The sequence below is a fragment of the Globicephala melas genome, chromosome 17 (genome assembly GCF_963455315.2).
Source record: "Globicephala melas chromosome 17, mGloMel1.2, whole genome shotgun sequence".
Taxonomy (NCBI): domain Eukaryota; kingdom Metazoa; phylum Chordata; class Mammalia; order Artiodactyla; family Delphinidae; genus Globicephala; species Globicephala melas.
In genome coordinates, this window is record NC_083330.1 from 65456586 (window position 1) to 65478663 (window position 22078).

Consider the following 22078-nt stretch of genomic DNA (forward strand, 5'->3'; position numbering starts at 1 on the left):
GAAAATATCACATTTATATGGAAAGGCAATCGAGGGCTTTATATAAATTCCACTGTGTAACATTAATAAGCCAGGCTAGGCTTATTTCAAGAAACAGTGAATGAACAAATAAGCACTTGCAATATCTGGCATAATGCCTTAAAATCAGTCAGACTTTACTGAGTTTACAGTACATTTGAAGCGATTATGGACATTCAGAAGGGTATCATGAGACTTAAGTAAATCCCCAAATATCACTAAAGTAAATTGCTTCCATTAAAAGAGCAGTAAAATACAACCAGGAATTTTAAGTAACTACTTCAGATTCTAACGATTAGAGCTAAAATTTTATTTATAAAATAAAGCTTTTATAATTAACATTTCTCTTGTTCAACTTTTAAGTTGAAATTTTTTCAGTTGAGGAAATTTTTCACTAGCCAGATCACTTCGCCTTGTTTTAGCACAGCGTATGTGGACTCATTTGCTTGGTTTTGTGAAATTCCCCTCTGATAAATCATACACTTCAATTGTCTGGTTAAAAATACACTTTCTTAGATCTCACCATTTTATTAGCAGCTGGCTTTCTATGCGGGGAACATTTTCACAGAGAACTAAAGCTCTCATTTCATGCAGTTACTGCAGTGCACCTGATTACAAATGAGAAACAGCAAGATAGTTCTGAGAAGTGGACGTACGATGGCCACAGACTTACCGGCTGAGTTCACGTGTCAGCTTCGGTGGGTGAGACTCCCAAACTCCTTACATGCCAGGCAACTTTCAGTTCACTTTTAAAATTCCTCCCTGGGTTTCCACCAAGCTGGGCTGATAAGCCTTCTGCTTCCCTCTGCTGACTAGATGCTTTTTAAAATCCTTTCTACAATGATGGTGAAATGAAGCATACAAAGTCATTTTTTTTCTCTTCCAGTATCTTAGGATTTGAGACCTTCTGACAAAAGAAATAACTTATCATAAAATCAGAAAACTGAAGGGAACCAGAGAAATCATTAGCCCTGATTTTATAGATGATGCCAGTAGGCTACCCTGGGACAAAGTTTAACTAGTGGCAGAATCAGGACTCAAGCTTTGCCTCCTGACTACAAATTAATGCTGCTTTTCTTACTATTTGCTAACTGACTGTCAAGCACATTTCAGATACTGGGTGTTTTTTGTTTGTTTCTTTTGCTTGTACCTCTCCTCTCCAGAGGACATAGCTATACAGTCAGAGTTAAAACACCTTTCTTGCTCTTATCCAAATCGCCACAGGAGGATGGCAGCTCCTCTTTCAGGGTAATTTTCATTCAGAAGTGATTTAGGATTTTGGAGGAGTTAAAAGCTAATGGCTAAGCTGTTATAAAAAAAAAAAAAAAGGGAGTGGGGACTTGGGGTGGGGCTCAGGGCTTGCTGAGGAAGGAGCAGCTGAAGTTGGGGAGTCCTACAGAAGGGCTGCAGGGAACCCCCAAGGTATCTGGATTGGAAGAGGACACTGAGCCTCAGACATGAACAAACTTCCATGGTACGTGGTCCACGGATTGCATGGTCTCTGCATCTGCTACTAGTCTCTCTAGTCACCATGTGCCTGCCAGCCTGTCGTGGATGTGACCATGGACACAACACTGGACCTACCAGGCTCCTCTCTTACCTTCCAGACAAGGTTTTTTGCAGGGTGAATATGTGGTTTTTGAATCATAGGCAGAAGGATGACTTTGGGTACTGGCAGTACTATTTTACTGAAAATCTGGAGTTGCACAAATAGCTCTCTAGAACATAAAACTAAATGGATTTATACACAACAATTACACTCAGCATTTATAAGAGGCAGTACAAAATGTGTTCTGCTTCTACATGATATAAATTGTATATAATACCATGATTTAAACAATATTAATTAATTAGTTCCGTGAAATACATCTTACTCAGAACGTCTGACGTTTCCCACAATAAAGGGAAAAAATGCAGTTCTTTGAGCAGTCGGGTTTCTTTTCATTTCCAAGTTCATTTTAGTGACGGTGGGAAGATTTAAGGATAATCCTTCCACTGAAGACGCAGAAGTCAAAAAACGTCACAGGACTGTTCTGAACTCATCAAAAATGAAATTAGGCACGTGTGCTTCAGCAACCTAAAAAAAATAAGAGTTAACTTTCATAGTGTTATAAGAAGCAATTCAAATTTTTCCATATGAAAATTAATGACATGAAGACACCCTATGGAGCAAGGTGAATCACAGGGAAATACTGGGCCACTAATTGAAACCGCCACCTTCTGCTTCTGGTGTCCTACTGCTGGTGTCTAATTTCTTGGCACTGCTGACATCTGAAGGGATGCTATACAGCTCCCTGTCCCCCCACCCCCGCCCCAGACGTGAGCTCCTTGGCTCTTAAAGGCACTTGGATCTGCAAGGATGCACATGCCTCTGGGAAGTACTAAGAAGTAGTCTCAGGTCACCTCATAATTAACTGATGGCCAACCTCAGTCACTTGCCAGAACGGGACATCTGGCAAGTGACTGAGGCCAGAGGAGGAAGACCCTCAAAGGCAGGCATTCCTTAACTGTGCTGGGGAAGCCCTCAGAGGGGTGGAACGGGGTAAATGGGGTGGAATGTAGAACTAGGTGATCTCCAAGCACTGGAAATTGGTAGTCTTTAAGAGCAGTATTTAATTTTTTTCTGACTATAAAGTTATCACCTGCTAATTAGAGAAAATTTAGCAAATGTAGAGAAGTATAAAAAAGGAATAATCTCTAATCTCAATTCCTTACGAGAAAACTAAAACTGCTAATTATTTTGTATCAAATTCTTCCAGTTTACACACACTCACACACACACTCAAAACTAGAATCACATAATTTTCTGTCCTTCTGCTAAATTTTATGTTCTGAATATCCTTACATGTACATCTTGGTGAACTTTTGCATATATACCCAGCAGGTAAATTTCTAGCAGTGGAATTGCTGGGATCAGTAAGATATTACAAAAGTTTTTTAAATAGATAAAGTCAAATTGCCCTCTCCAGAGATAAGCAAATTTACATTCCCATTGATAGTACTGAGAAGTCCCATTTCTTTGAAACTTTCCCAAGCACTGGGCGCCCAACATTTTACTTTTTACCCATTTTACTGTTACTTTGATTCATGTCCCTTTAACGTAAGGTTGAACATCTTCACAAATGTTTACTGGCCACTTGTATTTCTTTTCCTGAAAACTGCCTGTTTCCTGAAAACTCCTTTTTTTTTTTTTTTCAGTTGGATTGATTATCTTTTTCTTATTGATCTAGAAGAGCACACTATAAGTTAGAAAAAAAAAGTTCTTTTGTTAATAGTTTTCCCAATTTTTTAAAAAAAATTTTGAGACATCTGACAGAGAATTGTTTCATTACATTCAGCACTTATAAGAGATGAAATCTCTAAATCCTTTGTGGCTTCCTCCTTTGGTGTTATATATAGGATGTTCCGCTTTAGCCTAAGTTCTATGATTTTTTTTTTTTTTTCGGTACACGGGCCTCTCACCGTTGTGGCCGCTCCCGTTGTGGAGCACAGGCTCCAGACGCGCAGGCCCAGCGGCCATGGCTCACGGGCCCAGCCGCTCCGCGGCATGTGGGATCTTCCCGGACCAGGGCATGAACCTGTGTCCCCTGCATCGGCAGGCGGACTCAACCACTGCGCAACCAGGGAAGCCCAGTTCTATGAAATTTAAAAAAATTCTAACCCCCCTCCAAGTTATAAACATTATCTGGGATTTTGATTATAACTGCAATAAGATTATAAACTAGAAAGAACTAATACTTGAGTTTCCTCATTCAGAAATGTGGACTTCAAAATTTTATAGTTTTTTCCTAAATATTCTTTCATATCTCTTACAGAGTTTATTATTCTTGGCTATGTTATTTCCTTGCTAATTCTGTCAATAGGATCTTTTTCACATTATAGTTTTGAATTGGTTATTAGTGTATTCACTTTGTATATTATGTAATCAGCTTACTTTCTGAATTCTTATTGTTTTAATAGTTTTCCACAAGTTTCTATCGGGTATTCAAGGAAGACAAATTCATTCTCAATAAAACAAATCTGTCTTCTTTTCATGATGCATCTTAAATCTTTCATTTCCTATTCTATTGTCTGGAACCTGTACAACAAAAGCAGCAGTGAGCATCAGCATCACCATGTAACTCTTATCGTCCTGACCTTGATGAGAATGCCAGTAGCACTTAGAATTAAGTCTGACCTTGCTAGTTAATTTTAAAAGCGTCATCTTTGGTTTTTGTTATAAAAAAGTAACTTTGATTCCTAACCTACTAATTTTTCAAAATCAGAATGGCTTTTCAGCATCTATTGAAGGTTTTTTTATATTTCAGGGTCAAGCTCTCCACTCTCAACTAAAACTTACCAAAGTGGAATTACTACTGAGAAAATAAAAGAGTATCTTAGGAGGTGGAAAGTAATCTGTCATTTTTGGAAACGGTGGTTGTATAGCACTTCAACCATGGTGTGAACTTAGCCAAACTTGCTGTGGGAAGCAGGTTACTGTAGAGATGAAAAATGAAGCACACAATCATTCTCTACCCCGACCCCTTAAGGAATTCTCCCCTGGAGCTCATCTTAGCTCCTCCTCAACAGGCTGAGCTGCAGACCGGAGGAGGGTGTGGTAGAGGGCAAGAAGAGGGAGGAAGCTGTGTTCAACCCTGTCTTCTCGCAAAGCACTGAACACGTGGAGGAGGAGGGAACATCTTAGAGCCGAGCCGGGGGTAGAGCAGGGCGAGGGGCTCAGAGGTGTCCACTGGGAATAAGCCTCTGGACTTCACTCCTCATGGGTCCAAGGCCATGCTTCATACCATCTTTCTACAAAAAGGGCATTAATATTGTTCTTTATCTACTGCTTACCCTCCTGGGTAGCTTTGTGTACCGAACATAATCCTCCAGAAACAGAAGGGCACCCACAACATCTGCAGGCATTTCTGGTATCTTCTGGCTGCAACAGAGAACAGTCTGGATCGGTTAACTGCTTTGTACACAGTGGACCCTCAGTCAAAATACTGAAAGACTAAAAAAACGACAGATGACTAAATGAAGCCAAAGTAGAGGCACATCTACAGCACCTCCTCCTGAGTCACAGCAAGCCAGATCTTGCTGGCCTATCTTCAGAACACAGCCCGGAGGATGGAATCAAACTTCTCTGAACGGCCTACACGGGGCTGCACCACATGGTGCCTGCTGACCCTTTAGGGTAGCGGAGAAGGAGACTCAGGACCCAGCATCTCATGCAAATAACTTGTTTCTATCCCAGAAAAGCCACATTTGGGGTGGGGGAGGGGAGAACTAAAGGTTTACAAGCTTTATATCACGTAGGAACTTCCGTGCAATTCGTTCCATTACACACCAGGAACTCGGGCTATGCTGCCCACGAGGTGCTCCCTGACACTCCACTGGAGGGTGGAGCCATCCCTGGGCAGTGGCCCAGTGGGAGGACACGGGCTCACTGAGGTCTGAGCACAGTGTCCAGGATGCAGAGGGGCAGGCCTGTACCTTCTCCCCACGGAGCTTGCTGATGGTGGTTATGACGCATTCACAGTGCGTGCTCCCAGGGCTCCTCGGCAGAGTGACTAAGGATGGGCACACCTTTAATTGCCCCAAACAAGGAGATGTGCCCCGACCTGCTTTACAGAGCCAGGTGAGCAGTCAGTTCCTGTCTCTACTAGGGGGATGATAAGAGGAATTTGCCATGCGAGGTTCCCAGCCCATTCTGTAACATCAATTCCATTTTTTCCTGGTTGGCCTTCTGTACCTTGTACACTGCTCCACTGTGGAGCGGATAAACTGGCCGATCAATGCCAGGAACTGTTCTGTGTACCGGGAATGAAACTGCTTCAGCAGGGTGAGCAGTCCCAGCACGAGTGGCGGCCAATCCACAGGGTCGGCAGGTTTTCGGCAGACCATGCCTGCAAGGACCGACAAATTACAAATTACCACCAAGCGAACTGCTTGCCTTAGGCAACATTCATTTAGTATGAATGTTCGTGAATGTCAAAATGTCTGGGGCCCATATCACCACTGGCAGATGATTACGTGAGGGAATGATAATCCAGGACTACATTTTGAATTAGGCCCAGGATTTGGTGGAGGCTTCTAGTGGTCTGAAGTATTCAACATCCTAAACTGGGTACTAATTTTTATAATTACCATCACTGTTTCTTCTGGATTATATAATTAATGGATGCAACTGTAGAAAATTTAAAGATATAGATAAACGTAAATGAGGAAATAAAAATTGCCTAGAATCGGCTTCTGTTAATGGCAGCATGGCATACTAAATACCTTGAAGTACTCTCTTAAATGAAAACATTCAAAATGCTGGATAAGATTTTAAAAGTATCTTTAAACACAAGGTTAAATGTTACACAAGAAAAGAACGTGCAGAAATCAGGACAGTCGAAGAAGGAAATATGTCAAGTGAGTGAGTGCCAAAGCTGGCCTTTTCACTAAGGATTTCTGCCCAAATCTGGAGACCTTGACCTTCTGCCTGAATGGCTGTATGGGGAACAGGAGACAGACCACAATGTTGAAAACAAAACAAAACAAAAGGACGTGGGTTCGAGCCCTTGTCTGGGAAGATCCCACATGCTGTGGAGCAGCTAAGCCCATGAGCCACAACTACTAAGCCTGTGCTCTAGCGCCCGTGAGCCACAACTAGTGAGCCCGCATGCCACAACTACTGAAGTTCGCACGCCTAGAGCCCATGCTCTGCAACAAGAGAAGCCACTGCAATGAGAAGCCCGTGCACCGCAACCAAGAGTAGCCCCTTCTCGCCACAACTAGAGAAAGCCCGTGCGCAGCAACAAAGACCCAACACAGCCAAAAATAAAAATAAATTAATTAATTTTTTAAAAAAGGCAACCAGCCCAATTTAAAAATAGGCAAAAGACTTGAACAGACACTTAACAAAGAAAAATATAAAGAAACAAACAAAAAACATATAAAGAACGGCCAAAAAGCACTTGAAAAAGTGCTCAACATCATTAATCATCAGGGAAAGGCAAGTTAAAACTATAATGAGATACCATACACACTCATTAGAATGGTTCAAATTAAAAAGACTGAGATGGCCAAATGCTGATGGGCTGTAAAATGGTACAACCACTTTGCGAAAAGGATTGGCAGTTGATTAAAAGTTAAAACTGGTCAGACAGACCCGCAGATCCCATATTTGGGTTTTTGTGAAGACTGGAAAAACTTACTTAAGATGCCAAAACAAGTTACCTAACCCAGGCCTTGGCAATTCCAAATTACTCAATGCCCACTGCAAAAGACTCTAGCCATACTCAGAACATGGAGAAGTAATCCTTTCCAGGTGGAGAACAAAAGTGATGTTTACAACAAAAACTTCCTCTGAATGAGCACCACAGAGATTCTTCCTTAAAAGACCAAGGCAGGCGTGCGTTTCTCAGATCAGTCTTGAGAACAATGCTTACAAGGTTAAATAAATGTTTTTAGGGTCCACAAACATGCCGATGTTCCTTCCTCAGTCCTGCTTTTCTTTAATTTGATCCCCGACTTAACACATCAGCCTAATTCATGAAAAGTACTGTAGCCAGGGGACTTCTCTGGTGGTAGAGTGGGCACAATGCAGGGGGCACAGGTTTGATCCCTGGCCAGGGAACTAGATCCGCAACTAAGAAGTCAGCATGCCGCAACTAAGAAGTCAGCATGCCACAACTGAAGAGTCTGCATGCCGCAACTAAAAAGTTCCCACATGCCGCAATGAAGATCCCACGTGCTGCAACTAAGACCCAGACGGCCAAAATAAATAAATAAATATTAAAAAAAAAAAAGAACTGTAGTCAGGTATACATACATTTCTAAGACACTTAACAGTTTTGTTCTGTTTTGTTTAAAGATCTGGGAATTCTGATCTTCCACTATCACTATTTCACTGGAATAGTGACATATTTCCCATAAGGAGTTGTATAATCAAGGAGCCTGACCATAACCATACATGCAATGAAAGAAATATTACCTAAGAACGAGACCACTTAACAAACCGTCTTAATGAAAACAAGGTATCTTCATGCACTGACAATTCACCATTATAAAGAAGCATATATTCTTATTTTGTAATAACACAGGGACAAGAGAGGGAGGTCATGAATCTCTGAATCTTGAGATGAACTTTTAAGTCCATCTTGGGATGGTTCTTTACATTGATTTTGACCAACATACAGAAAAGGATCCAGCATCAGATAAGCATTTGCTCTGTGAGAGGTAATGTCATAGGTATTTTTGAAATCTGCTTGGCCTGAGAGGTTAAGTAACTTGGCCAAAGTCACACAGGTGATAAGTCATGAAGCCAGAATCCAAACACACACGTGTTCCCTCCCTCTTATGGCAAGGACTTACTGGGCGCCACCATGCCCTGCATTCTGTGGCTGTAACAGGTATTGTTATTGGGGCTGTGTCTGGAATCAAGGAATCTTTTTGAATGAGGGAATAAAAACCTTACAGAGAATCCACATCTTTATCCTAAAAAAAAACCTTTTGGAATAGGAAGGGAAATACTTGAAGGAAGAAATATATTTTGGAATTGCTGGTTAAAAAAAGTATATGGTTACATTCATGGAAAAGCTCTTACAATACTTTCAGAGTAAATTAAACTCTACAGCAGATTCTAAAAATCTCTACTTAGATATAAAGTTTGGAGACAGAGGAAATACCCGGGAATCTTATAAAAATGTTCAAGATAAAGTCAATGACAAAAAAACATTGGGTTATATCCTTGGACAGGACAAATATACTGATAGCCTTTGGTATCTATTGTTTGTATCAAGTATTTTCAAAAATAAAGTACTGGATATCCCTGGATTAGTCTCCTGTATGTAACCATATTTTTACTCTTCATACCAAAGTTCCAGATACACAGTAGGCCCATGACACTTGCTGAAAGAACATTAACCAAAAAGAAGTTTCTTTCCCACCATAATCAGCTCCTTAAAGAAGAGAGAGAAGCAAAGGTCCCACACATTTTACAAGTTGGATAATCAGCCACTGTAAATTAAAGGTGGATTATACTTGGTTGATATTAAATCCACCGTCTGCATCATATTTCAGAGGCCCAAAGACATGGATTTTATAAACACGCAATTAACTATGAAAGACCTCATGTGTGACATAGCATTCTATACCAAGAGCTGTTTGGTTAGATGTTAATCTACCGTTATTGTTCCTTACTGCAAAGAATAAATGTCATACAGTACCTAGGTTTTTGCTGTACTGAAGTTTTGGCAACTGGGCGATCAAAAATAGAAAGTTGACAACCGGGAAGTAGGGTAAGCGCTTTGTTGTTATGTATATCTGGAAAGAGAAGGGAAGAGATGGGCTCTTCGCATCACACAATACCACAGAATACACTTTCAAAGGGAAGCTGCCATTTATTTGTTGGCTCTTCTGACTGCTGAAAACTAGGATGGTTCCATTAACTTGCTGCCTTCAGAGTTTTATTTACCACTGACCATTCCCCCACCAAACAGATACCCACTTGACAATTAGCCCTGTTGGGATGGGAACAATTTTGCTTAGATTAGCAGTTACCTCCCCCCTGAATCCTGTTAATGTCAGCAACAAAAGGAGGGGAGAAAAAGGCGATGAGCAAGAAAGTCAAGGCAAAGCTGGAAGGAGGGCAGAGGGAGGGAAAGAGAAAGAGGGAGAAAGAAAGAAGGAAAGACCCGCAGAGCAGTGCGTGGCGGCGTGTAAGCAGGAAGCAAGCAGACGTCTCTTTGTCCAGTGGCTTTCCCGCAGGCAATGCCACAGAGCAGTCTCTGGATGTAGCATCACCCCAGTTCACGGGGCAGAGAAGTACAGTCAGAACACACCCAGCCGTCTCCCTCCTCCCTGTTGGACCGGTTCCCTGGGAGGTGGGGTGGCATCCTGGCCAGGAGCGCCCGCTCTGGTCAGACTGCCAGGCGGACTGCCAGGCTCCATTGCTGGCTAGTGTGGAGCCCTGGGAAGTTATCAACCTCTGAGCCTCAGGATCCTCCCCCAACAAGGGCACATTTAAGGGACTGCTTTGAGATCAAGTGACAGCACCCATCGTGGGGTTAACACAGTGCTTGGCACATGATTACAAAATGTTAGGTGCTACTTAGGTTCATAATTTTTTACCCCAAACCCAGGGGATTGTATAGATTTCAGAATTTCATATTACAATAAAGATTTTAGAAAGGTAATATAGAGTCTAGGGTAACAACCTGTAATGAAAGTTATCAGTATTTCGGCATCAAAACATGAAAATTCACAGGAGTATAAACAGCCGCAAGTCAGTTTGGGACAGGTTTTGGCACCAAGTGAGATCTGGTACCAACTTGTGGAAAAAACTTTCAGTTCTCAGAGGTTTATGGAGATCAGAATTGCAGAAAAGGACTTGTGGCCCCAGACTGTGATTGTGATTACTGTCAGCCACAGAGGGAAGTATCTTTGGGCAAGAAGGATCAATGCCACCATTTAGTTGCAGTTCAAATACCAACCCGCAGAGAAACCTAAAACACATCTCCTATAGATATAGCGCTTTTCACTTTTCAACGAGTTCTGACAAACACTGTATCACTTGATTCCCACAGCCCTGAGTGAGGCAGGGACGGTGTGATCATCCTCATATTACACGTGGGAAACGGGAGCCCAGAAAGGGCAGGAACTCAAGAGAAGGGAGGCTCCAGGATGGGAACCAGGTCCTCCCAGTACCTGAGCACAGCAATCTGGGCCAGATGGCCTTAGGTACCACACTATCCCCCACCACACCATCATATATTTTAATCGTTAACCTTGTTCAGTGGGTTGTGGATGCCAGCTGCCTCCAGGTAGGCTGTGATTTCATATAAGAGTGTGTTATCTTCTTTGGGGTAAGGAAGTGAAGGGTCCTGGTAGTGGGCTTCGATATCTGCTAGGAGAGCCCTAGATGAAGGTGAAGGAAAACAAAAACAAAAACAAAAACAACAGTGATAAACATTAGAGATAAAATGAATCTAGACAACAGTTAATACAAGCTATGATCTTCCAGGGATCCAGTGTCCTCATCTGTAAAACAAGGGCTTGATCCTTCTAATTCTCAATTTCCATACCTGTCATTGGTTACAAATGGAAAATTTGACCGAGAATTACATTATCTTTTGGAGTTCACCCAAATCAAATGCTTTCACCATTCAAAGTTTTATGAATTGACTGAACTGTTTTCACTACCTACTTTGTCAAAAGCACTGACTTTGTGACCAAGAAGCACAGATTATTTATCTTTAAGCAGGAGGCTCGAAAAGAGAGCAAGCTGAAGGAGAGGTAAAGGGTGTGGCTGTGCACCGGGATGCGTTCTCACAGCCACACCCGGGCAGCAGTGCGCTTCCACCGCCCTCAGAAGAATTAGTGACTCAGTCCTATGGAAAGCCAGGAGTGGATTTTGGTAATAATTGCCTTCTCAGTCTGTGCAAGTACCTAGCATGGTGTCTGGTGTGTATTAAGTGATCAATATATGTTGGCTGAATAAATGAATCTATCAAAAAAAAGAAAAAAAAAAGAGAGACAGACCAAGACAGATTTGATTACCTATGGGAAGAAAGCCTGTAAATTCAGAGAGCCTTCTCACTCAAGAAGAACTTAAAAGAGCAGGTATTGAACAAGAAACTGGAATGCTAATCGATGATGAACAATCCAGGCCCACAGCTGGCTGTTTCAAATGCCAGCACTTACTTATTGAGATTCTCCAAAGCAGCTGCCAGATGTTTGGAGTCAAACCGACAAGAATAATTTAATTCATTGGCAATCTGTTGTCTCAGAATCTGCATCTGCCCAACCTGTGAACAAGCAAGAGAGAGAACAGGTAAACTACACAAGGATTTCAAACAGATAGCGAGGAGACAAACAAAAAGATGACGAGCTTTTATTGGAAGGATCACAACATTCTAAAGAAAAATTCAAGGATTTCCTGGACTGCCTTTATGGCTAAGGCCAGCATCATCCCTAACGGAGCAGAGGACCCTTCAAGAAATGTCTGGAGAGATTCCTGTACACCAACTTCAAAATAGCCCTGATGTCTAACAGTTTACAAAGTGATCCATTAATGCTCAATTGTCCATGGATTAAAGGTGTGTGTTTTGAAGCTCTATTTTTGATCTTTTGGAATAAATTCTCCATGTTCAGTACCCACTAATGAGAAGCCCTACTTCCTTTATTTGTCCTAAACTGAAATTTCTCAAGTCCTAAGGATGTCATTTCACTCTAATATTCGGTCAATATAAGCCTGTCTACATCACTCAGGATTACAGATCAAGAAATAATCTAGGTAATAAAATAATCTACATACAATCTTCCAAGAAGGCCCTTCTAACACTGATAACCCCGAATCCGGAGGTTCTTAACCTTTTGTTGGCACCTTGGACCTCTTAAGGAATCTAGCGAAGACTATGGACATTGTCACAGAATAATTCTTTTGAATGTACGAAATAAAACATACAGGATAACAATGGAAGCCAATTGTAACAAAATGTAATTCGCAAGCTATTAAAAGAATGGATTTGTGACCTGGAGTTATGCTAACACGGTGGATCAACCATTGTAATTTCCAAGTAATGATGAGCATAAAGGATATTTGGAGGTATCCATGGCGACTGTCAGGTGTTAGGGAACTATCTTTGGGTCAGTTTGAGGTAAGAGTTCAGCTGGCTCTGACAAGTTCAATTTGTTGGTATCATAAAGTCAACAGTATACCCTAACTTTTTATGCAGTAAATTCCTTCTCTTTTCTAGAAAAGCTATCCCTAAAAGATTAGCAAAGGGGAGAGGAGGAATACGAAGGGAGGTTGTTTAGTAATGATGGCAACAATAAAGAAGAAATGAACACATTTCCTCTGAGTTGTTGGGAGCAGAGACAGGAAAAAAAAGAGTGGTCTTCTCTAAGAGTGAAGAAAAGGTATCATTTAGATCAATGGACTTTATAACAGTTAAAAGTGTCAAACGACCTCAAATGTACTACCTTCGACCACTATTCTTATGAGGCTACTCTACTTATGTCAAGAAAATAAAAGTGAATCCAAAAAAATGCTATTTGTAAGTAAGAAACCTTTTATTAACAGAAAACTATTATTATTTAAAAATTAGAATAGGGCAAGGCCAAGAAAACAGTGGGTTCTTCCAGGCCACTCAAAAATGTCCCTCCAACCTTGTCTCTGCCCATATAATTCCTTGCTTAATTCCAGATACTCTATGTCAAGGATTCCCTAGAAAATACCAATCTGGAAATGGAAACAGAAATAAATGCAGTTTTATGTAACTTGTTCTTATTTAAATAAGATACTGGAGAGGTTAAGGAGCCTGGGAGGTGATAAGCTCATTCTACCTATTTGTTTGCCTATTAGAGAGCTCTGGACTGTCACTCTTTCTCTCTGTGATTTCTCTAGAGCTGCAATGACCAAGAGAGCAGCCACTGGCTGCCTGTGGTTGTTTAAATTTAAACAATTAAAATGAAATAAAATTTGAAATTCAGGTCCTCACTCCCCACAAGCCACGTTCTAAGCGCCCAACAGCTCCATGTGGATAGTGGCTGCTGTCACTGTTGAAAAGCACAAGTATTTCCATGCTGTTCCAGATTATTATGCCCATTTAGTGACTGCAGGTTCCCTAATTCAAGACAAAAAGACAAATTGGTCCTTGGGGGTTTTAATGTAAAGATCAGTGATTTAGACCCAAGACTTGGCTACTATTGAATTACCAGCAATTATTGATACAACTAACAGTGGTCCATAATAGTCACTGGGAAACCTCCAAAGCCTCTTCTAAGCATCTCTGTAATCTCTCTTGGCTTCCTACAGAGGTGAGACTCAGGCCAGTCCAGATTAGGATGGCAAACTGACAGCAGCTCATTAATGAACTTGTTACATAAGGATGGAGTATAGCTGAGGGAGGAAAACTTCTATTTCCTTCTGTGAAAGCACCTCTTGCCAAAAGTCATTTCAAAATGAAAGTTTTCTTCAGTGAAAGAAAAACAATGAATAGGCCAATGAAAAGCCCAGTCAAGAACAGCCAAAGATCAAAAGAACTTAGAAATAATGACAAACTGAAATGTTGTGTTTTTGTTTTGATGGCCAAAGAAAGAAAAGTGGCTTTCTTTGGGCAACCAAGTTACAAGAAAATAATAATTAAAAAACCATAGCCTTGCTTCTCCCCTCTCTCCCACGACATACCTTCATGATAGCTTCCAGATAAGCGGTCCATATCTTCTGTGTTTTGGCAATGGCAGAAAAATAAATTTTATTCGAATTTGCTGAAAGGTTAAAATATGATTTTCTATTTAGTAACTTTGGAAAGGCTACAGTGTTCTCTCTACCTCAGCCTCGTTTTAGAACACTTACCTACAATGCTTTTTAGGGGGCTGATGGCATTCATGAGGGTTTTTAAAGTATCCTGCACAGTTCTGTCTCGCAAGATAATTTTCTGAAACATGCTGAGGAAATTCTAAAACAAGAAGGCATGATCGAAGAGCAAAACATAATGAATAAATACTCCAGTTAACTAAAATGCTATGCAGAACACAAACTAGCTGCATTCACACAACGCTACAAATAGGATGACAGGGAAGCAGCAACTTCCAGTTCCCATCAGAAACACCCCTGTTAGGAGGAGTTGCTGGTTTCCAAGATGAAATTCACAAGAACAGTCTACCCATAAAAATACTATGCTGGCCAAAGAAACTCCAGTTTATTCTCAGTTCTTATCTATTTAACAGGAGTCATATACACATGCCTGATATCAGTCTAGGAAAGCACGAAAGAAAGGTTAAACGAACTACTCTCTTCTCCGCCAGGGTAGCAGAAAAACGCACGAATGCCAAAAGCTCACCTGTAACTCTTTGACAATCATAAAGCACAGAAGCCTGTCTAACCCATTCAGACCGAAAGTCCCCAAGGTGTTCTGGATCTCTGAGAAGAGGCGGCTGCTGGTCACCTCTTGATGGGTTTTCATATCATACCAAGTGTTCAGCTGGTCAATGTGGCATGTCATTCTAAAACAAAAACAAAACAAAATCAAAACCCAAAAGCAGCTCAGAATTCATCCTGAAGGGATGTGGGATGCAACAGGATTAGGGGCATTGGATAGGAAGAACAATGGTTTCATGATTTGCGCTTTAATAACCTCTGCATCTAGGCACCCAAGACATCTCACGGTGAACGTTCACTGGGCCAGAAAGGCAAAATTCAGTTAAATCACCTCTTCCTGCCCTTGCTATGTGACCAGTTTGACTGCTTCATTTCCACTGGGTTGGGCTGCTGTTTGGAGTCCTGTCTTGAGGACAAGGCTAGATTCGGCCATCAGGCTGGAAGGCTTTAGAGCCCTGTTGTCTCTCTGGAGGGTCTTTCTTTAAATATCCAGAGACTAGGGACAAAACACAGTCTTGTGTCATTTCCAATTTGGTAAGAAAGGAACTTCGAATCCTTGTGTCCTCACATCTGAGACTATGATGACAAAGCCATTTCCTCTCTCCTCCCAGTTCTGGTCATTGACCAGCGATTCCCTTTTAGACTCAGGAGTGTGACGATGGCAATGATAACAACCAACAACGTTTACCGAGCGCTTCCTATGTGTCAGGCACTGGGCCAAGACCTTTCCGTGTGCTCACACTTCATCCTCAGAATAGCTGTGATATACGAGCTGTTTGACCTTCATTTTATAGATGAAATAACCGAGGCTTCCAACACCATACCCATAACCACCATTTTAATGGTTCTCAAATGTTGGCGTACGGACCTAAATCACTGGTAGAGCATGTTAAAAAACAGACGCCCAGATCCCATTTCTGGAGAGTGGGATTGGGTAGGTCTGGGGTGGAGTCCCAGCCTCTACCTTCAACAGCCTCCACAAAATAATATGCCCTCAATCCTAAGAGCCAATACATATCTTTACTGAAATGAGGCTTGGGAGGGAATTAAAAGAGGCTCAGGAGCTAGGGAATTTTAAATTTGGAAGTAAATGGAAGAACAAGATGACTTCCAGAGCCACAGTCTACTTTCAGGCCTCAGTGTCCTGCTTCCAGCGCTCAGTGCTGGCACTTTGAATGCGTCAGTTGAGAGGCTCCCAATTTTGATGATGAAATCATATACGACATGGAAATCCCAATCATGCTTAATCCTTTCTGCCAGTATTAACACGGCACTAGGTGAGTCAGGCGGACAGTTTTCTAGGAGGGCTTCGGTGACCAACCCATGGGTGCCCAAGAGAAGTCAAAGAGCGTTTCGGATAATTTACGCTTTCTGGCCCATGAGGCATAGACAGAACTCATTTCTGCTGAAGGTGACATCTGGTTTGTGAAGCTTCATAAGTTTCGAAGGACAAAATCAGCCTGAATTTGAAGGTAGTATAAAGAAGACGTGTGATACGGACATTCAACTTACACAAAGCCAACTACGCACGCACAGCTGAACTGAAAAAGAAGAGAAATCATCTTTCCATGGGTAAGCACACCAGGCGGAATGACTGAACAAGCACGACCCAGGGGTGAACATAAGACAGCAGGCAGGAGCCTGCTTTCCCCTTGGTTGGGCTTAGTACCAACTGCTTCATCAGAGGCTCAACTGAAAAAAAATGAGGAAAACTAGCTCAGCTAGACTTCTGAGACAGGCAGCGTCAAGCCTCCACTGTGGTGCCCACCTGAAATATTCTCAGGGCTGTTTTGATTATGAGATTTTCACCCACGTGACTGTATATAAACTGTAAGTCATGGCTCCAAGTCTGCCCTTGAATGACACATGCTTTAACAGTTGGGTTCCAGAGTCAGAGCACCCGATGTGTATTCTGGGTCCACTGTTTATTAACTTCTGGGCAAGTGATTGAGCTTTTCTGTGCCTCAGTTACTTTGATTTAACGTGGGACGAATAACAATGCCTACCCCTTAAGACTGCTGTGATGAGTAAGTGAAGGATGTGTGCCAGGGGCTAGGAAGAGTGCACAAGGTGAGTGCTCAAGAAATGCTGGTCCTGGGACTTCCCTGGTGGCGCAGTGGATAAGACTCTGCGATCCCAATGCAGGGGGGGCCCAGGGTCGATCCCTCATCAGGGAACTAGATCCTACGTGCACCGCAACTAAGAGTTCACATGCCGAAACTAAGGAACTGGTGAGCCACAACTAAGGAGCCCGCATGCCGCAACTAAGGAGCCCACGTGCTGCAACTAAGGGGCCTGCCTGCTGCAACTAAGACCTGGTGCAGCCAAATAAATAAATATTAAAAAAAAATTCTGGTCCTTATGCAGAAGTGCCTGGGTGGGGCTAAGAAACAAGGAGGTCATCTTAAAAGGTCAGGGTATGAGCTGGCAAGTGCAAGAGCCAGTGACTGCAATGCAGGAGTGTGCCATAGGTACACAGGCACAGAGGAGCAATTTGGAATTTTAAAAGTTTTAATTAAACCAGAGAGTCCACAAACCCAAGTGAGTAAAATGTCAGCTGGAAAGCAAGAGAAGCAGACTAAAATAAGAGGTGGCCGAACAGACCTTATAATTGTTTTCATCTATATGTCTTTGGACTGGGGTCTCCTCAGTCACACTGAGGAAAACATGCAGTCTCAGAAAAAGTGAAGTTAATAAACCCATTAGAAAGGCTCCAATTGTGGCAGGAACAAGGGTGTGATCTAAGTAGATGTGATATACGTTTAGAGAGACACTGTCCATGGCGTTCAAAGCCCAGTGGAATTCAGATACACCTACTTTGGGTCCGTGATCCGCAAGATTTCTCTGCAGAGTCTACCAATAAATGTTACGGACTCATCCACAGGGGTAAACTTTGGTATTGGAATATGTGTGGACTGGTACATACTTTGCCAGTCTTGAATCTAGGAAAAAAAAAAAAGAACCCCAAGAACATAAATATTTAGTACATCTTTGATAAGGTAACCTACTTATCCTTTTCTCACATAGTTTTACAAAGACAATGTTGCATGAACAGTGAATATAAATGCTCCTTGATTTTGAAGAAGAAATTTTCAAAATTGTATTAATAGCCTCTCAGAAACGCCACATATAATATATATAAAAAAAGAAATATCTTTGAAAAAGTGAAGTGATTGAGGAGAAGTGGAAAAAGACAAGAATTTCTGGCTTTCTGTCTTATAAGTTAACATGTATCAATGTAATAATAAAATCAAAAATATAAGGCTGGAAGATACATAATCTTTTGAAAATGTCACCTGAATCACGTCAGTCACCTAATTAAAAACTTGCAGAGTGGCTCCTTGTTAACTACCAACTAAAATCAGTCTTCTCAGCTGTGACACTTAAGAATTTGGTGCTCAAGTAACCCAATAAAAAAACAGACATGGGGCTTCCCTGGTGGCGCAGTGCTTGGGAGTCCGCCTACCGATGCAGGGGACACGGGTTCGTGCCCCGGTCCGGGAAGATCCCACATGCCGTGGAGCGGCTGGGCCCGTGAGCCATGGCCGCTGAGCCTGCGCGTCCACAGCCTGTGCTCCGCAATGGGGGAGGCCACAACAGTGAGAGGCCCGCGTACCGCAAAAAAAAAAAAAAAAAAAAAAAACCACAATGAGATGCCATTTACACACACTGGGATGGCTATAATTTAAAAAAAAAAAAAAGGAAATTAACAAGTGTTGGAGAGCATGTGGAAAAACTAGAACCCTCAGACACTACTGGTGGGAATGAACAAATGGTGCAGGTACTGTGGGAAACAGTTTGGTGGTTTATAAGTTAAATGCAGAATTACTAAATGATCCAGCAATTCTGCTCTTAGGTAGACACTCTGATCAAACCCAGCTGACCTCCTAACTCTTTGGAACTCCTGATCACTCGAGTTATAACGACTACACCAGACAGCTTCATTCTGTAGCCATTTAATTAATTAAGTCTGCTTTCTCCTTAGGACAGTAAATTCCGAGAGGTGAGGTGTCATATAAACTTTTCTGAGACCCTCACAGCTTCTGAAGGTATTCGTGACTGTGTAGTGGTTACTGATTTTTAGTAACTATTGAAATAAACTTTGTTGTTGGCATTTCTGAGGTTTGGGGCGTGTACGGGGCATGTCAGAAGTAACAGATAGAGTCAAGCATATTAAAATCTATTTAGATACCTTTGTTCTTAGGAAGTTATTACACTCTTGTTCCACATTGTAATTTATAATACGAGATACTTCTTCCTGCCAAATCTTCAGACCGTAAATGTTGACATAGTCCTGAATGTATTCAAAAGAACGATGGAACCCATCCATGGTAGCTCCCAGCTCTTTCAGCTTTGGCATCAATTCACTTGGCTGTGCATAATAAGAAACAGAAACCTATTATATTGGCATAGACTGTCACCCCCTAATACCTACATTAGACTTTAAAGGATACCCCAAGTGAGAGACCGCAGTGACGGTTTGGGACAGCTCTGGAAATACTCATTTCCTACCTCATCTAGGAGGAATGGTAATTTATGCCAGACATCCAGCAAAGAATAGATTTCATTCATTTGGAAAGAAAGCCTCATATAAAAGAATATATAAAAACTGAATATCAGTGATTTCTCTCATATCATTTGATGACTCTAATCTTAAGAGTGAAAACATTTTAAATTGAATTTACTGATGTGAAAGGTACTCTAGATGTAAATTTCAGGCCTATTCTTTTTCTCTTGAGAAAAATGACCATATTCCCAGAAAGATCAAGCAAAAGAAAAAATTACAGCCTTTATAGTGCCAATCTGTTTTAGGTTTAACAAATTCTTTTCGCTATGAGAAGGAACCTGGAATCATAAACATCAGTTTAATTCTTAAACTTGGGGATTAACAGGTGAAGGAAAGGACTGGTTTTAAAAAGGATTTTCTTATAATATGAATGGATTATAATACAGGATCAAAAAACATATCAATTGACTGTACTGAACATGATATAGTAGATATATGTTAGAAGGTAGGAAAGGTCTTGTTCATAACAGTTAAAAATGGTGTTCTAGAACATTCTGCAAGCCGAGTAGAGGGAAAGGACAGACCCACTTTGGTGATCTGGTACCTTGGCTCGAGGGTTGAAGATCAATCCCCTATGAAGAGCAAAAGCCACACGCTTAACCAGCTCCTTCCTTATTCCATCCTCCAGCAGTTGTTTTGGGTCCACCTAAGTACAAATCGAAAAGCAATAAATTCCAGGAAGGAAAAGCTCAGTCCTGAAGAAATCCGGAAGAAAGATAGTTTCCAGCGTCCGTAAGGGAGCACTTTCCTATCTCATTACTTGACAATCAGGATTTCTTTTTTGATTTTGTGCAGCTTGGATAGAATTATTAAAACCTGTCACCTCTGTAAGACTTGGTTTATCTCAGTAAAATTCATGATAATTTTACAACATGACATTTCAAAGATGGTGGGTATGGAAAGTTTTAAACTGCCTCACATTTTAATCATTTCATTAAAAATTAAAAGTGCCTCTTCTCATCACAGGAGGAGGTGGTAGATTGAAGGGCCTGCATCTGAAGTCAGTGCACATGTCTCCTATGGAAGTTATCTGAGGGCATCTATAGTCATATGAGCAAAATCAAGTTTGGGGTTGGACCATTGAAGATTTAACAATTCTCTATTCTTTCAGCATTCTTGGGATGCTGTTAGTAATTAGGGAGATAAAACAGGAAAGCAACTCTGCTATCTAACTATATAGCTTATTTTGCTGATTCTTTTTTTCTGTAATGAGAAAGCTTTTGTTATTCCCTAAAAAAGTCTCCTGTCAAATCCATAAAACATCAAATAGTTTTAACACACTCCTTTGAATTCCCTGAGACTTGTTTCTTTTACTTTTAAATTTGTCAAGAGCTATTATTTTAAAAGTTATAAAGACAACTGATGTGTTCCATCTGGGTTTGATAATATTTAAATTTCAAGGAAGATAACTGGAATGAAAAGGTTGCTGAAAATACAAAAGCCAGAGAAACTTGTTGGACTACAGCGTGACCATGCAATCAGTAAGAGCCAGACTGTAGAGATAACAGGTCAAAGGCCTTGGGTTCTTCAATAGACAAATTGTAAGGAAAGAAAGGAATGAGGGAGAAATCTGAGGAGTAAATCAGCCTTAAAAGACGTATATTTTTTGAATTGCAAGTCTGAATCAGAGTGTCTAGAAATTTATTTTTGGATAATAAAACTAAACAGAGAGACTGGGAGTAGGTCAAGGCCCATGAGGAGGATCCTGCGGTGGGAGCTGTGGCTGAATTATATCTCTGGGCTTGAGTGGTGGTGAGAATGAGTGGTCTTTACTTTATAATAACCGATCAAGCTACATAATTGTTTCTGTAGCTTTCAGCATCTGTGCTCTATTTTACAAGAGAAAGGTAAATTATAAATAAACATAGTCAATGAGAACAAAATCAAAGAAGTAACGTGAAGTTTCCAAAGAAATATTCCTTATAAAAACAGATTTAGTGGAAAAGAGTTAAATGTTTTATGAATCTCATGGTCTTAAATGGCTCTACCCAATTCTTCCTAGACTTCCACCAATCTGTGGAGTGCTCCCAGGGAAGGGAAAGACCCCTTCACACAGCCCCTTCCTCGCAGTTCTGTCCACACCCCCTGTGGTTAACAACAGTTAATAGTTTTCATATGGATCCTCCAGACCTTCCTCTGTTAATTTATATACGTATTTGTCCTTAAATATATTTAATTTAAAAAACTATATGGGATCATAATACATACACATACATACACACACTGTTCTGCAATTGCTTTTTTCACTTTACGTTTTGGAAATCTCCTAGTGGCAAGTTACTTTTGAATGGCAGCAAAGCAATCCACAGTATGAATGCACCATGATATATTTAGCCATTCTCTTACTCATAAAATGTCTAGGTTATTTCTATTTTTTTGGCTACATCTAACAATGAACATTATATGTATATCCCTGTGTATATCTCACTTGTTTTAAGTCATATTAACTAAAGTGATTTTAAACTCTTTGTAAGGGTTTGAAATAGATCCTCAACATTCAAAGGTTAAAGATTAGTGAAAGCCACAGGATCCCACAAAAAGCCCTGAGTTGTTAAACTGGCAGAGACAGTCTACTAAGTTTGAATGAGGTCAAGATGATATTCCCTCTGCTTTTATTATCTGAAAGATTCTGGCAAAAG

The 22078-nt window shown here is 41.0% G+C and overlaps 1 protein-coding gene across 6 annotated transcripts in view; it reads right to left on the reverse strand.

Moving 5' to 3' along the window:
• The window catches only part of WASHC5 (WASH complex subunit 5), a 76584-nt gene that overhangs the window by 22209 nt on the left and 32297 nt on the right, over positions 1-22078 (reverse strand). For 4 of the 6 annotated variants that reach the window (XM_030875770.3, XM_030875771.3, XM_030875772.3 and 1 more), the window contains 12 exons: positions 19984-20085; positions 19065-19244; positions 17690-17814; positions 14835-14997; positions 14348-14450; positions 14180-14259; positions 11692-11795; positions 10776-10905; positions 9216-9312; positions 5753-5906; positions 4852-4939; positions 132-2095 (listed from right to left, as the gene is read on the reverse strand). In XM_030875770.3, coding sequence (XP_030731630.1) covers positions 2039-2095; positions 4852-4939; positions 5753-5906; positions 9216-9312; positions 10776-10905; positions 11692-11795; positions 14180-14259; positions 14348-14450; positions 14835-14997; positions 17690-17814; positions 19065-19244; positions 19984-20085 — 1383 coding nt within the window. In that variant the 3' untranslated portion in view covers positions 132-2038. Of the gene's footprint in view, positions 1-131; positions 2096-4851; positions 4940-5752; positions 5907-9215; positions 9313-10775; positions 10906-11691; positions 11796-14179; positions 14260-14347; positions 14451-14834; positions 14998-17689; positions 17815-19064; positions 19245-19983; positions 20086-22078 lie in introns of those variants that run through there. The other 2 variants (XR_009559655.2, XR_009559656.2) reach the window with 1 other exon arrangement.